This window comes from Chiroxiphia lanceolata, chromosome 13, assembly GCF_009829145.1.
Source record: "Chiroxiphia lanceolata isolate bChiLan1 chromosome 13, bChiLan1.pri, whole genome shotgun sequence".
In the NCBI taxonomy this organism is placed as follows: domain Eukaryota; kingdom Metazoa; phylum Chordata; class Aves; order Passeriformes; family Pipridae; genus Chiroxiphia; species Chiroxiphia lanceolata.
The window spans coordinates 14221692-14235149 of record NC_045649.1 but is presented as its reverse complement, the minus strand read 5'-3'; the positions used below and the strand labels follow the sequence as shown (position 1 = coordinate 14235149).

The following is a 13458-nucleotide window of genomic DNA, read 5'->3' as shown; positions in this document are numbered from 1 at the left end:
CTGTGACAAACATGCTTCACACCATTAAACAAGCACACCAAACCTGGAGAAAAGCACAAAAGGGCACGATTTAAAATAAGCCTTTGAAGGAAAGATCTGAAAGACTCTTTGAGGACTCTCAAGTAAAGTGGTACTTTGTTATACTACTGCTTTCAGGTTTTAATTTTCTGCTGAGAGATTAAGGTTTTACTAGAGTGAGTTAAGACCACCCAGTCATTTACCAAAACTTACCCAAGTGCTTCATACTGTGTGACTCAAACTGCAGTCTGTGGACCACAAGGTGTGTGTGGACCCACACAAACAGTCCTCAATCACAGCAGGCAGGCAAGATGGACTAGAAACAGGCACAATCAACCAGCTGAAATTATTAATGTTCCTATATGAGCCACAGGGATTAAAGCATTTGTAAAAAGCAGGAAAGGGAAACTATTCCTGCTAGAATTGGATGATCAATTCACCAAGTAAGCTAAGAAATCTCCTTGCCTGTGGGCACAAGGAGGAACTCTGAGCTGAGGAGCTTTTCAGAAAGCTAAACTCTCCCTGAGAGGTCCAGTGTCTGCAGCCTGTTACCCTTCACACGTGACATCAAAACATTCTTGAGTGGCCTCAGTACCTATCGAGATCTGGCCTGTCACACATTTCAGTGACAGGAGCTTTGTCTTCCAAGGCATTTGTAAGATGTACAGGCTGGGGCAGACCTGCTGGAGAGCAGCTCTGCAGAGTAGGACCTGGGGGTCCTGGTGGACAACAAGCTGTCCATGGACCAACAGTGTGTCCTTGTGGGCAAGAAGGCCAGTGAGATCCTGGGATGCATTAGGAAGAGCACTGCCAGCAGGTTGAGGGAGGGGATCCTGCCCCTCTATTCAGCCCTGGAGAGGATCACCTGGACTGCTGTGTTCAGTTCTGGGCTCCTCAGGACAGGAGAGACATGGAGATCCTGAAGCAGGTCCAACAGAGGGCTACAAAGGGCTGCACTGAAGCACCTGTCCTGTGAGAGAGGCTGAGGGAGCTGGGCCTGTTGATGGACCCACTGTGGTCCCTTCCAACTTCACCCATTCTCTGACTTGGTGCAGCTCACTCATGAGAATTACAGGTTTGAAAGGAAGAGAGGAAAGAGCCACAAAATGAGTTTGTAGCCCCAGTTCTTTAATAAGGGTTACACTTGGGAAATAAATGCACAACATCAAAACACAACACAGGCATGTGATCTAATCAGTAACTGTAAAAATTGTCTGCTGCAATGGACACTCAGAAAACAAAGGTACCAAAACTTCCTTTCCCATTCCACTTGAACTGATTGCCCTCAACAGAGACAAACATATCCTGGGACAGGAAGTTTTCATCAGCTTCTGTAATTCCCAGGTCACTCAGTCTTTTCTTGTGCATCTTGCTCTTCTTTGCAGCAGTAGCCCCAAGTTCATTTGCAATTTCACAGTTGCCTTCAGTTTGCCCAGAAGTCCCAGCTCGCTCATAACACTCCAACTCATCAGTCACACACTCAGGTGGTTGTTCTTGCCCGACCTCCTCCACAGAGGCTGTCTCATCACCTGACTGGGTAGGTTGTGTATTCCCTAAGGCAGGAAACAGCAGGAATGTCACCACAGTCATGCAAAACAGCCCCATCACTAAAACCTCAGGGAATTCATTTTCTTCAGTCTTAACATCCTCACCTCATCCCACTCACTCTTTGGTTTGCTACTTTGTGACAGCCACAAATTTCAAATACAAACTATGAATTATTCAATCCAAAAGCCTGGGTGTACTAGATTTACTAGTTTTAGGAGTTTCTTCTAAGAAGAGAAAAATAAATACCTTTTGTTGTCGGTGCTGAAGCATCCTTTACCTCCAAGGGTCCTGGTCTAACCAGGACCACACCATATCCTTCATTGTTATGGATCACATTCTTAACCATGGTTATCTTGGGAACATCATAAGGCTCATCTAAGAAGCTCTGCAGAAATAAAAGAAAAATCCCACACGTCACGTCCAGCTAAAGGGCTGCTAAAGTCTTCCAGTTGTAGGTGGCATCAGTTCCATGTATTGGCTAGGGTTGGACCATTTGCCTATACAAGTGGCATTGCAAAAGGCATTTTCTCTTTCTGGCAGATAAGAAATCAAACCAGTTGACTGCTGTGGTGGCCAACCCAAGGCAAACAAGTACCATTATCATCATAGGTGACATGTAAGAGTTTCAGCATAATGCAGCAAGGCTTTAAGCCAACCTAAACATGAGTTACTAATTCTAGCAGCTGTAAGCTTCTGGAAAACAAGTGCATTGTGCCTGGGACTGACCTTGATGAGTATTCCCTCCTTGCAGTGGTGTATGCCATTGTGGACCAGGGTGCACGTACTCCCTGGATAAATTTCCACACCAGCTCCCTGCAAGACACAATTGGCAGAAGTTCACAAATAGTTCAGGCACATTTACAATAAAACTTGATGACTCCGTTGCAGATCTGTGTGTTCATCTCCCAGTTATCACAATGCAAAATTGTGTTACCACCAATTAAAAAGCAAGACTCAAGGCTGAGGCCACAGGGATTGTATTATTGCCCCCAGGCCAGAAAAGCCAGGTGAAGAGTAGCTGCACAGCCTTGCATTACTTTCTTGTTCTTTAGTCATCCCTCTCAACACCCCAAGCCCCATCATTCTTCACAATGTTCCTTTCTGTGTTTCTCATCCTTCTGTAAGAATCCATGGACAAGGTGTCCAAAACAGCATTTCACTGGCAGAACAAACACAGGGTTTCATAAGAAAACTATTTATGGGCAGAGAAAACAGAAAATCACTTCAAAAATATTGCAGGATGTGAATCACTCCAGCAATGCATCAATTATTATTTCATAGATGTCTGCTGCTGCACCATCATTTCCCATCATCCCACTCAAATCAGCATGAGACATTTCAGTGGACACTGTCAGAGGATACAAGACCCCTGGGACCAATCTCTTAAACTCAATAACGTGTAGCTCTCTAAAATTAATTTGTAAAGGTTCTCTCCAGAGCGACACAAGTCACGCTGTGACTGACTGTACCATTTCCAAACAGAAACCTTTGGTTTAAATTAGGAAATAAGGCAGAGTTAAGGATTAGGCTCTACCTTGGCCCCGTAGAGATCAGAGTTCTTCATCACCAGCTCAGCTGACATCCGCACTGTAATGCCTGTGGTTTCACACTGTAACACACAGTTCTCCAGGGTGGTTTTCCCACGATGGATATCTGCATGCACAAAAACCAGTTATTGCTGGATGAAACAGTCATGCAAAGACAAAGCCCTCCCCCAGACAGCCAGCCTTGTAGCATTTTTGCACTGTGATAAAACTCCCATTTTAATTTTATCCACTTTGGGTTAATTTTCATGATTTGCCCATGCACGGTTTGAACTCGTGCTGTTTTTCTAGAACAAGCAGGAACACTGCTGCAAGGGAGCACCAGCCAAAGGTTTGTCAGCTTTTCTTTTTTAAACAAACAGCAACAATCTTTTCATTACATTCCTAAGAGACTTTTGAATTCAAAAGATACTAAACACATGCATGCAAGTGTTAACAAACCTTTTAACATGTGAAAATCAAATGTCTGGTGAGGCAAAGTACTAATCAGTAGTAATCAGCCCCTTCTGCAAAGACAGGAGGCCATGGTCAATAAACTCATTGGATACAATTTAGGATTGGTTGAGTCTGAGTTTGAACCTCTGTCAGAACCAAAGTTTACACCACAGCATATGCCATTCCTCACTGGAGCACTGGCTGGGTCAGCTACAGCTGAGTATTGCCATGGGGGCTTTCTGTGCCAAGAGCAATTCTTTCCTTGTCCAGGTAGCCTGACACAGGCTGTGCAGCAGTCACAGTCAGGTTGCCTTAACAGCAGAACAATGATCAAGTCAAACGATCTTACCCAGTATAATAAAATACAAGAGCCACAAGAGCTTGGAAGTACAGAGTCTAAGTTATTTTGATGTCCACATTATAAGCAAGTTGAGAAGAGGAGGAAGCTTTGATATTTCTACCTGGAGGGCTCCTCTCTACAGTATTTTGTTGAAACTAGTCAACTCCAACACTGGGTCCCAGCTTTAATTCTAACACTAAATTAGGAAAGAGTCACAAAAAGGTCAGGATGCTTTTACACTTACTTATAATCCCCTCCACAGCATCATGTTGCACCAGCTTCAAACCAGAGATCCTCACATCGGCTCCTGTACAGTCAAAAAAGTTGTCCCCTTTGCCCTGCTTTTCTATCACGATATCATCTGGCATCCCATAGCCTGAAAGCAGAGGGGAAGGTGCAGGTGTGAAGCATAACTGGTGACAAAGAGGTGCTCAGTACATAACAGACCTTTAAATTCAAGGTGGAGGCTTAAAACTTGAGGCACTAATACACTGAATAGGATTTTCTACCAAGTGCCCAGGCTACACCCTTACCTGGGCCCCTCTGTGCCAAGGTACAGGCACTCAGAACCAACTTCAAATTTACCTTCCTGGAATGGCACACAACAAAATGCAAAATTAGCTGAGACAGTTGAACAAATGGGTAACTGAGCTCACATTTGCTAAGGCCAAATTCTCACTCCCAAAGTTACAACAGAGCAGGGGGATGCAATGAGGACACACAGGCACCTCCAATCTGCTTTCAAAGGACACAAATTCACTAGAGCAGGCAGAGGTTTCAAAGAGCACAGAAGGAAAAAGCAGTCATCACCACAACACAAGGAAAAAAGTGCAAAGGACTTGATATTGTTAGTGAGCCTTAGTCAACATGAAACTTGGGTGAAAATTCAGTGTTTGTGTGTTACACAGGCTTGCAGATGAACTCAGATTAAAAAGAAGCTTTCACAAGCATATGCCAACATTGATTTACTGAGCCATCCACAGTTGTCAGCATTCAAACACTTACAGGGAAATTTATGAGCAAGTAAAGCTTTTATTGCTTGTCACTGACAAGAATCATAATAAGGAAAGCAATAATGCAACATGTATTAAAGCAGCACGAGTCCTGTCATCTTCTGAAAGCACACACAAACTCAGACAAGAAGTGCCTGAGTGCCAGCTTGTAGCCAAATACATAAATGAATGCTGCCATGGGGCAGTTTACTTCCAGCACACTTGTGAGACCGTGGGGCTCAGTGTACCCCTGAAGCAGTTTAAGACATGCAAACAAGGACATCTCTCAAATACTCAAGTCAGTGGCTCTACAAACTGAAGCCTCTCAGAATTACTTCTGTGCTTCCTAGATCACAACAATCCAGTCTCTTACGCTTCTGTTGAATCCTCTCTATTACCTATGTAATCCCAATTTATGCAGATAACCAGGAGGAAATAATGAATTCACCATGAATCAGCAATATCTGCAGTTTCTTTGCACCATGGCTAATGAGAGAACTTACTCCAGCCTGCCTTAGACATGGCACTAGAGCAGAAACAGGAATACTTGGAAGAAAAAAGCCAATGTTCCCAGCAAACTCTGCAAAGAGTAAATCCTTATGCAGAGCTAGTTTAATTTCATTCCATTTCCTTGTTTCATGGCCCTTTGTGCTATCAAACCTTCTACCTTCTAGTTCAACTGAGTCAGCAATGCAGAACACGCCATCTACAATGTAATGCCCAGGACAGATGATGACTTTGTCTCCTTCATAGCAGGCACTTACAGCTGTCAGTAGGTCATTGTGAAACTGCAAAAGACCAAATAAATGACAATCAGCTCCTGAAGAATGCTATAAAAATGGATGCATTTATGCCCTTAGAGCTTGCTTTTCAATTAAATGTTGCTGCTTTTGTAAAGAAACCCTTTGTAATGGCACCAATACACAGTTTCTGCTTTGAATTCAGGAATCGTAGCACTCTCTGGATGAAGACAACCTTAACACATGCCTTTGATGTTTGTGTAATGCCCATTTCCCCATGAGGAAACTGGGGCAGAGACACAGATAGAAGAGCATGTGCACCAGAAAGCAAACTTCACTACTGCCTTGGTTCCAGGCCAACATCTGAATTGTGCCTCAAGTGACTTGCCATGAATTACTGAAGAAATAGGTGACAGAAGGGAAACAAAATAAAAAACAATTCCCCTACTAGATCACAGCTGGTCTGAACACTGGTATAACCCTTCCCTCCTGGTTCAAGTCACCCCAAAACAGAGTTCAGATATCACAGTGGCAAATACAGTGTCCACATGTTCCTTTTCCTTGATAAAGAGGGAGGCTGATACCCTTCACAAACATTACCGTGAGATTCCAAGCCAAAGGATAAAAATAGTACAGAAAAACTATACATTTATTGCTTCCCAGCAAATTCCAGTGTAAGCATAATAACATCAAATCTGACTTGTAGCCTAAAAGTGAATCCAGGACCTTCCCCATGGCTCCATTTTGGCCATCTGTAATTCATGAACTTGATCAGAACACAGCAAGCATTTGGGTCCAAGGAATTCAGACTGTCCTTAACTGCTGAAGTAGCAAGTCCTGCCTGAATTCACAAAAACTAAATAGAACTGCTCTAAAATAAATCTATCTCCTACACAAGACTAAAGCAAGAGAATGACATTCCTCCCTTCAAACTCTAGATCATTATCAGCAGCATCAAGAGACACAGGTATTTCAAAACTAAATAGAAGTATTACACCTTACCATATTTCATTGTAGAATTATTACAAGTTCATCTCATTTCCTACACACAGGAAGGAAACTGCTTGTATAGTGTACTCAGCAGGTACAAATGAATTAAAAGAAATTATTTGTATCATCCAGTCTTACCACTTAACATATAAATTACAGTGATTTTGTTTTTGAACTGATAAAAATAGCACTGGGCAAATGTAGTATCTTTCACATGATAAATTAACTTATTCTTCCACATTCTTTCATGAGGGGAAAAACTATCAGCAGACAATTCCTGTTACTTCACCTGCACTTGGACATCTTCACCATAACATTCTGGGGAAAGTTTGTCCCTCATCAGCAACTGGAGCTGACTTGCTGCAATGGTTGAGGGTACAACATGTATGACCTTGGTACCCATTGTCCTCAGTCCTTTAGCCTGGAGACTTCCATACTTTTGGTAACCAAACACATACCTACAACAAGAACAACACAGCCATCAGCTCCTTCTTCAGAAAACACATCCTATATGTTGTGTTATGTTGCTCAGGGCCTCCTCCTTGCACAAACCCACCAAGTACCTCAGCTGAGGATTCTCAATCACTTTTAGCTTTTGTTTTAAGTGCTCTACTTCCTCATACAATTTGAGTCCTTCCACCATGGAGACGTTTTCTACTTCCGAGTCCGAGTCACTGGTTGAGATGCTGTTCCTCACGTTTAGAAACTTCCCATAAAGCTCTTCACACTGAGACAACAACTTCTGGTAATCAGCCACAAGCCCAGAAGGCACACGGTGTTCAAGGATGTCATAATGCCTGCAATTCAGAGCAAGGGGTCAGCATATTTCACATCTACAATTCTCAAAGATCAAATACAAGATTGGAGAGAACCTCAGGAGTTCTGCATCACTACTTTAGTCAAGATTCTCTGCAGCCTATATTATTACATTACACAATTCATTTGAAAGCAGCAAAACCAGAAAATCTGAACAGACACAAACATTTGACTTTCTAAATAGTTGCCCATCCACCTTGAAAGATGGTACACAATTATCAGAAATTCACCCCAGAAAAAAACAGAGGCATAAGCACAGCTTTTATTAGGATTACAACTTGTACCAGTGTGATGATAGTTATCACTGGGGTGCTGTCTGATGGAAGGTCAAGGATTACAGGGAAAAGCAGGGCTCAGAAATCAAGTGGCAACCTCAGCTGTGCCTTCTCCCCATACAAAGTTTGACCATCGGACAGTGAACGCTGTTAGAACAAACTTGCTTTGGTTTATTGGTGCACAGGGGGTTTTTCCATCTAGTTGTGAGTCACTATTCCCACATGACACTTTCCTGTGGTCCTGCCACAAGAGCATCAAAGGTGTTACACTCACAGTCTCAGTCGAGGCTCAACACAGCGCACAAAGTAATCAAACTCATCCTCCTCCTCCTCGTCCCAGGTCCTCCAGATCCACCGGTAGAAGAACCTTTTGAAGCAAAGGGAGTGTTTAATCATAGAAAGGAGGAGAGCAGACGCAACAACATTGGAAACACGAATGTAACCAATCTGAGAATTCATCCCAAAGCATCACCACTTGCCAAATCAATGCTACTGTCAAGTAAGCTGCTTACTATACAGAGAAAGCATCTTTCCTGCCTGCTTTTTAACTGCATCAAGAGTTTTATTTTGTGTGTCTAAGTTCAAAATTCATAATGGCCTGAGTCCCACTTTCATCAAAAGAGAGTAAACAGCTAAAAGCTGGATTTGAAAAACGAGACTGACTCTCTTTGGATCCTCTTTTTTCTTGTGTGGTTTTGGCCAAGCATCCTCCAGCTAAGCTTTCCTTTTGACAATGTAGGTCATTCCTCCGATTTTAGCTTTTTTATCCAGTCCTACAGCCTATTTGTAGAGAGCTTTCCAACAGCATGTAGTGCATGAAAGCAAGGGAGATGGAAAAGAGACAGAGAGATGATAAAGAAAGGAAAGGAAAAAAAACCAGAAGATGTGCACAGACCTCTAAAGAACAAAGAGTAAATTTAGGAGAGGAGGCAAAATGCAGAAAAAAAGAAGAATGTGACAAAAAAGGAAAAATTCACCAAAATTATACAGAAGACAAAGGAACACTATAGCAGAGTCTGCAAGGTGATACAGTCCAAGGAAATCTGGGGTGGAAGAGAGAGGGAAAGCAGTCTCCTCAGAGTCCCAGTCATCAGATTTCCTTTGGAAAGCTTGGCTCAAGGAGCTCCCAGAACGGCCACAAGAATTCAGGACATGACCCCCGGGGTATTAGCAGAGTGTAACTGTCCTACCTGACATGCTCTACAGCCAGTGCTGTCTGGTCAAACTCTCCTGACTCATCATACACAACCCAGAGCTCCTGCAGCAGGATCTGATATTGCTTCAGCTCCAGGAGTTCCTGCATGCACTCCAAGGTAAAGCTGCTGTCCCGTGACTCGCACAGGAAAGGGTCACCGAGCTGCACAACTGCTTTCAGAGACGAGTAATCCACATCAACAACCTGTTGGAACAAAGAGCTGGGAAGAGCTCTCAGAACCTTAGATCCAGCTGAGAAAGGTGGACATGACATGCCTAAGTCAGGAGGGCACACTGGGGTCCAGCTGACCCACACAAACCAACACAAATGGCACAGGACAGCCAAGGCCACCTCTGCAGCTGAAGGGGGAGCCCAGGATTAAGCTGCTCAGAACCACACACCTGGAGAGCCTTTTCCACATTCACAACTTCATTCAAATCCCTCATAATGCTCCTAACAAGGCCACTAAGTTTCTCCCTAGTTAGGTTTCTTGGTTTGCTGCTTTTAAAAAATGGCAAGAGCAATATCCTCAGACTCAAACAAATCAACACTTTACAGTTCTTCGGGACTCCTTGGGGGCTCATTTTTCAAAGTGCCCACAGGATACAAACAATCCAAGGGTTGGTCTGGGCCAGTGAAAGCCATTTTGTCACTAACTGGGCAGAAGAGCTGAGGGGGCACAAACGTTTTCCCTCTTCAACCATGTAATGGAACTGCAAGTTTGAACATCCAAGGCTTGCAACAAAGATGTATGACCTGGACATTGAGAGAACTACAAAAGGAGTATCCCAGCTGAGTCTAAGACAGGTGTATGCAAAGCACAAGAGCTACTGTCAGTACCAAGGTGGGTTAAAAAGAAGAATTTTACTGATAAAACACCCAACTACATTACAACCAACAGCTCTGGACCGAGTATCCCCTCTGTGCCCTTGCAGTTCTACCTCACAGCTCATTCACACCAACTCAGTGTTCCCTCTTCCCATTTCATGCAATGAACCCTCAGAAAAAAAATTCCTATTGCTCTGGCCATCACTGGCACTTAGATATGACAACATTATTATTATTCTTTTCTACCAGCTGGTAAATTTCATAGGTATATGACCAGTCTGTTACAGAGGCAAACGATGCTAATTGGAGAAAAATGCCTGAGCAACAACGTTCCACTTACCCCAACAACAACGTGAAACACATCAGTGCGCCAGACTGCCTGCCAGCCAGATGGCTCAAGGACCTTCTCCAGGTACTCAGCTATGAATCCCTTCACCTCAGAAGCTTTGCAGTCACCTAAAACAAAATTGAAGACAGTACATTGATGCGAGGAATGAAAGAAAAGTCCTTCAGGTAACTGGAAAATGAAAGGCAACACGGTTCAAATGTTCCTCTACCACCTCCAAAGTTTTCTTTCTTCTTTCTTTCTTCATTCTGTTTTGCTCATGGTCAGAGTCAGCATTTTTGCTGTTTCTCTTAGTATTGAGAGAGTTGGAGAGGCATCTGTTCTGTGCTTCTCTGGAAGAAGAGATCCAGTACTCAACCCTCCAGGTATGGAAGATTTCAGTGCCAACAGTACTAAACACAGAACCTGTGCCTTATCTTAATCAGGCACACAAAAAAATTCAAGTAAGACAAGCTAAAACAGGCACAGAATCCACTGTTAACATCTCTGCCTTCCCATCATTCAGATTTTATTAACTTATATCCAAACCATTGCCTCCTGGTCCACCAGTTAGAGCAGCTGAGGTTACAGCATAAAAAGCATCTCCCAGCTTAACATACAATTGACTCCACTTCAACTGGATCTTTTAAACAGTCACTACAAGAAAACTGACACCACCTTCTTTTTCTCCTTTGAAATTACTTACCCAAGATGTAATCCTGGTAAGCGCTAAATCGCTCGTAAAAGAAAAGATGATCGGTGTGAAAAATATCTGGAAGAAGCACATTCCCATCTGGCACAGCCCTTCCCAAAGCAGTCCCCACGTTGCCACGACTGCCAGAATCACTCCAGGAGTCAGCATCTTCCTGATATGGATCTGGGAAGAGGACAGGGAGCAAAGCAAACCCCACAAATTGTCAGTTCAATGCAGTTATCGCTCACTCCTCTATTCCCACAGAATTCCTGTTCAGCTTAAGACCTATCATGAACCTGCTGTGTACAACACATCTGAATTATTCTTAGCAAAGAGAGTATCCTACTTGGTTAGTTGCTCTCTTGTCCAGAACATCAACCCTGTCCCAAAAGAGGGTCTCATTTGTCCCCACCTGCCCTGAGTCACAGTTACTGTACTAATTTACTCTGTTCTCCAGGTTAGATCTAAAACCCTTTAAGTATTACATTGCCATTCACATACATATTAGGCCTTGTTAACCCCTGCCTACATCACCCAGACATGGTATCAAGCAGTAATCCAAACTGCAGGTACTAGTTTCAGCTAAAGATGTGTTTTCACAGTTGTTCTTTCCTTTGTTGTCTTGTCCTGTTCTATAGTACAAGCATTCTTTTTGTACTTTAATAAACTAACAAAGTCCCTGCACCTGAAGTTTCCACAAAGGAAATTCTAAGCAACATGTTTAGACAGAAAGGTCACAGTGTTGTAATGCTTAGTCCACTTAAATGGACACTGGCTGAATCTTTACTTTGAAGGGCTCAGTGCAACAACAGCACCTCTCCACAGGAGTTCATTTTACAAACTCCAGTCACTCACTGTTGGTCTCACAGCACCTCTCAGGCCTGCTCACCCCTAAGTTCAGAACATATTAGAAAGATGACTGCAGGAAACCAAATGTGATGATGATTCAGGTTTCTTGTTGTTGGGGGTTTTTTGTTTGTTAATGCACAGCTCAAGACACCCTTACTGTCCATAACTCGATTCTGTAACAATGCACAGGCCTTTGCATTGCCATTAGTCTGCAGACTGACCTTTACTAGAATCCTAAAAAGGAAGAAAACTCCACACTATTTCAAACACATCCCTCACATTTCAGGATGTGTAATGGAAGTTAGCACTTTTGACCTCCCATTTGTTAAAGTTCTTACATATTTGGGGTCTGACTCGATCAACAAAAGAAAAAACAGAACCACTGTATGAGCCAACCACAAGTGTTTGGACAATTTCACTCCTCTTTGTAGCACAACCACTGTGATAACACATAAAGAAAGAAAAAGTTGGCTTAGATGATCTATTGTGATTTATGAAACACTGTTACATGTACACCGTAAATAAGGATTTTCTTCCTACACACCCATAACCAAATCGAGGCACTCTGACAGCAACGCCCTGTACGAGCCACACTATGAATTCCAGAGCACAGCGTGTGTTCCAGAACGAGCCATGTAATTTAGTTTGTTCTCTGTTTACAACCTGCAAGCCTGTAACCAAATATCACTAATGACCTGCACTGACCGGGGATGCTCAAGAGACACTAAAAGCACCGATACTGTGCTGCTCAGGCAGAGGAGCCACTTGGAGGGAAGCAGCTTTTCCTGGAACTGTCAGCGTTCCAAACACACACACGCTCCCGGACGCCCAGTTAAGCACCCGTGGTGGGCACCTGAGAAACACAGCGGAACGTCACGATTAAAAGTTAAAACCCCACAACATTTAACTGCATTTATTTGCAGAACCATCCGTAGGCTCGCTCCCCCGCAGGGCCCCACGCCCCGAGCCGGGGGGCCGGGCCGGGCCTAGGAAGGTTCCCCGGGGCAGACCCGAGCCGAGCCGGCCGGAGCAGCTCGGGCAGCCCGGCCCGCACTGCAGCTGCGGAGCCGCCCCGGGCCCATCGCACGTCCCTCGGCACCGCCCGAGCGCTGGGCGCGGAGTGCCCGCGTCCCTCCCGGGGAGCCCACGGCCCCCCTCCCTCCCCGCCCGGCACTCGCAGCCCGTACCTCCGTCCGCCTCCTCGGCGCCGTCCTGTGGGCCGGCGGCTCTCCCGGGCGGCAGTGCCCAGCCGTCCCCCTGCGGCCCCGGCAATCCCGGCTCGGCCATGACCGACCGACCGCTCGCCGCCTTCAAACCGCCCGGGCACAACGGCCGCGCCCGCCCTCACGGCCGGCCGCTCCAGCGCCCCGCTCTCATTGGCTGGCGGCAGCCAGCGCGCCGCCGTGATTGGCTGCGGGCAGCAGCGGCCGTTGGGGCGCGGTCCCCTCGGCAGCGCCCGCCGCTCGCCGGTGCCCGCGAGCCCGGCGGGGCTCGCTCCGGAGCGGGGAAGAGCGTTGGAAACCTGCCCCTGTCACCCCAACCCATCAACCGGGGCCGCTCCTGTCAGCGGGGACAGCGCGCCCGAGGAGCGCCCTTCCGCACACAGCGTGGCCGCCGGGGCTGCTCCGTCCCCGCGCAGAGGGATCCGCGGCGCACGGAGGGACGCGCGGCCGCCGAAATGTTCAAACACCCAACCATCTCCCCCCTCAAAAAGAAAAAAAAAACAACACTCCATACAAAACCAAAAAACCCCACCACACAACCCTCCAAAACCAGCACCAAACAAACATTAAGGAAAAAAAAAAAAGAAAAAAGTCTCACCCCCGCAACAGAACGGAATTCTCTGAAGGCCAGGCAGGCCCGCTCCGC

General features: G+C 45.2%; 1 protein-coding gene across 1 annotated transcript; it reads right to left on the bottom strand.

Moving 5' to 3' along the window:
- Window positions 1–1125: 1125 nt before the first annotated feature.
- On the bottom strand, window positions 1126–12937 carry LOC116793623 (SHC SH2 domain-binding protein 1-like). Its single transcript, XM_032701572.1, has 13 exons — window positions 12777–12937; window positions 10753–10923; window positions 10062–10177; window positions 8889–9097; window positions 7973–8065; window positions 7171–7404; window positions 6897–7065; window positions 5545–5665; window positions 4130–4261; window positions 3101–3219; window positions 2293–2379; window positions 1813–1951; window positions 1126–1571 (listed from the first exon to the last, which is right to left on the bottom strand). The coding sequence occupies exons 1-13, from the start codon at window positions 12874–12876 to the stop codon at window positions 1249–1251; spliced, it is 2013 nt and encodes a 670-aa protein (XP_032557463.1). The 5' UTR covers window positions 12877–12937; the 3' UTR covers window positions 1126–1248.
- Window positions 12938–13458: the final 521 nt, after the last annotated feature.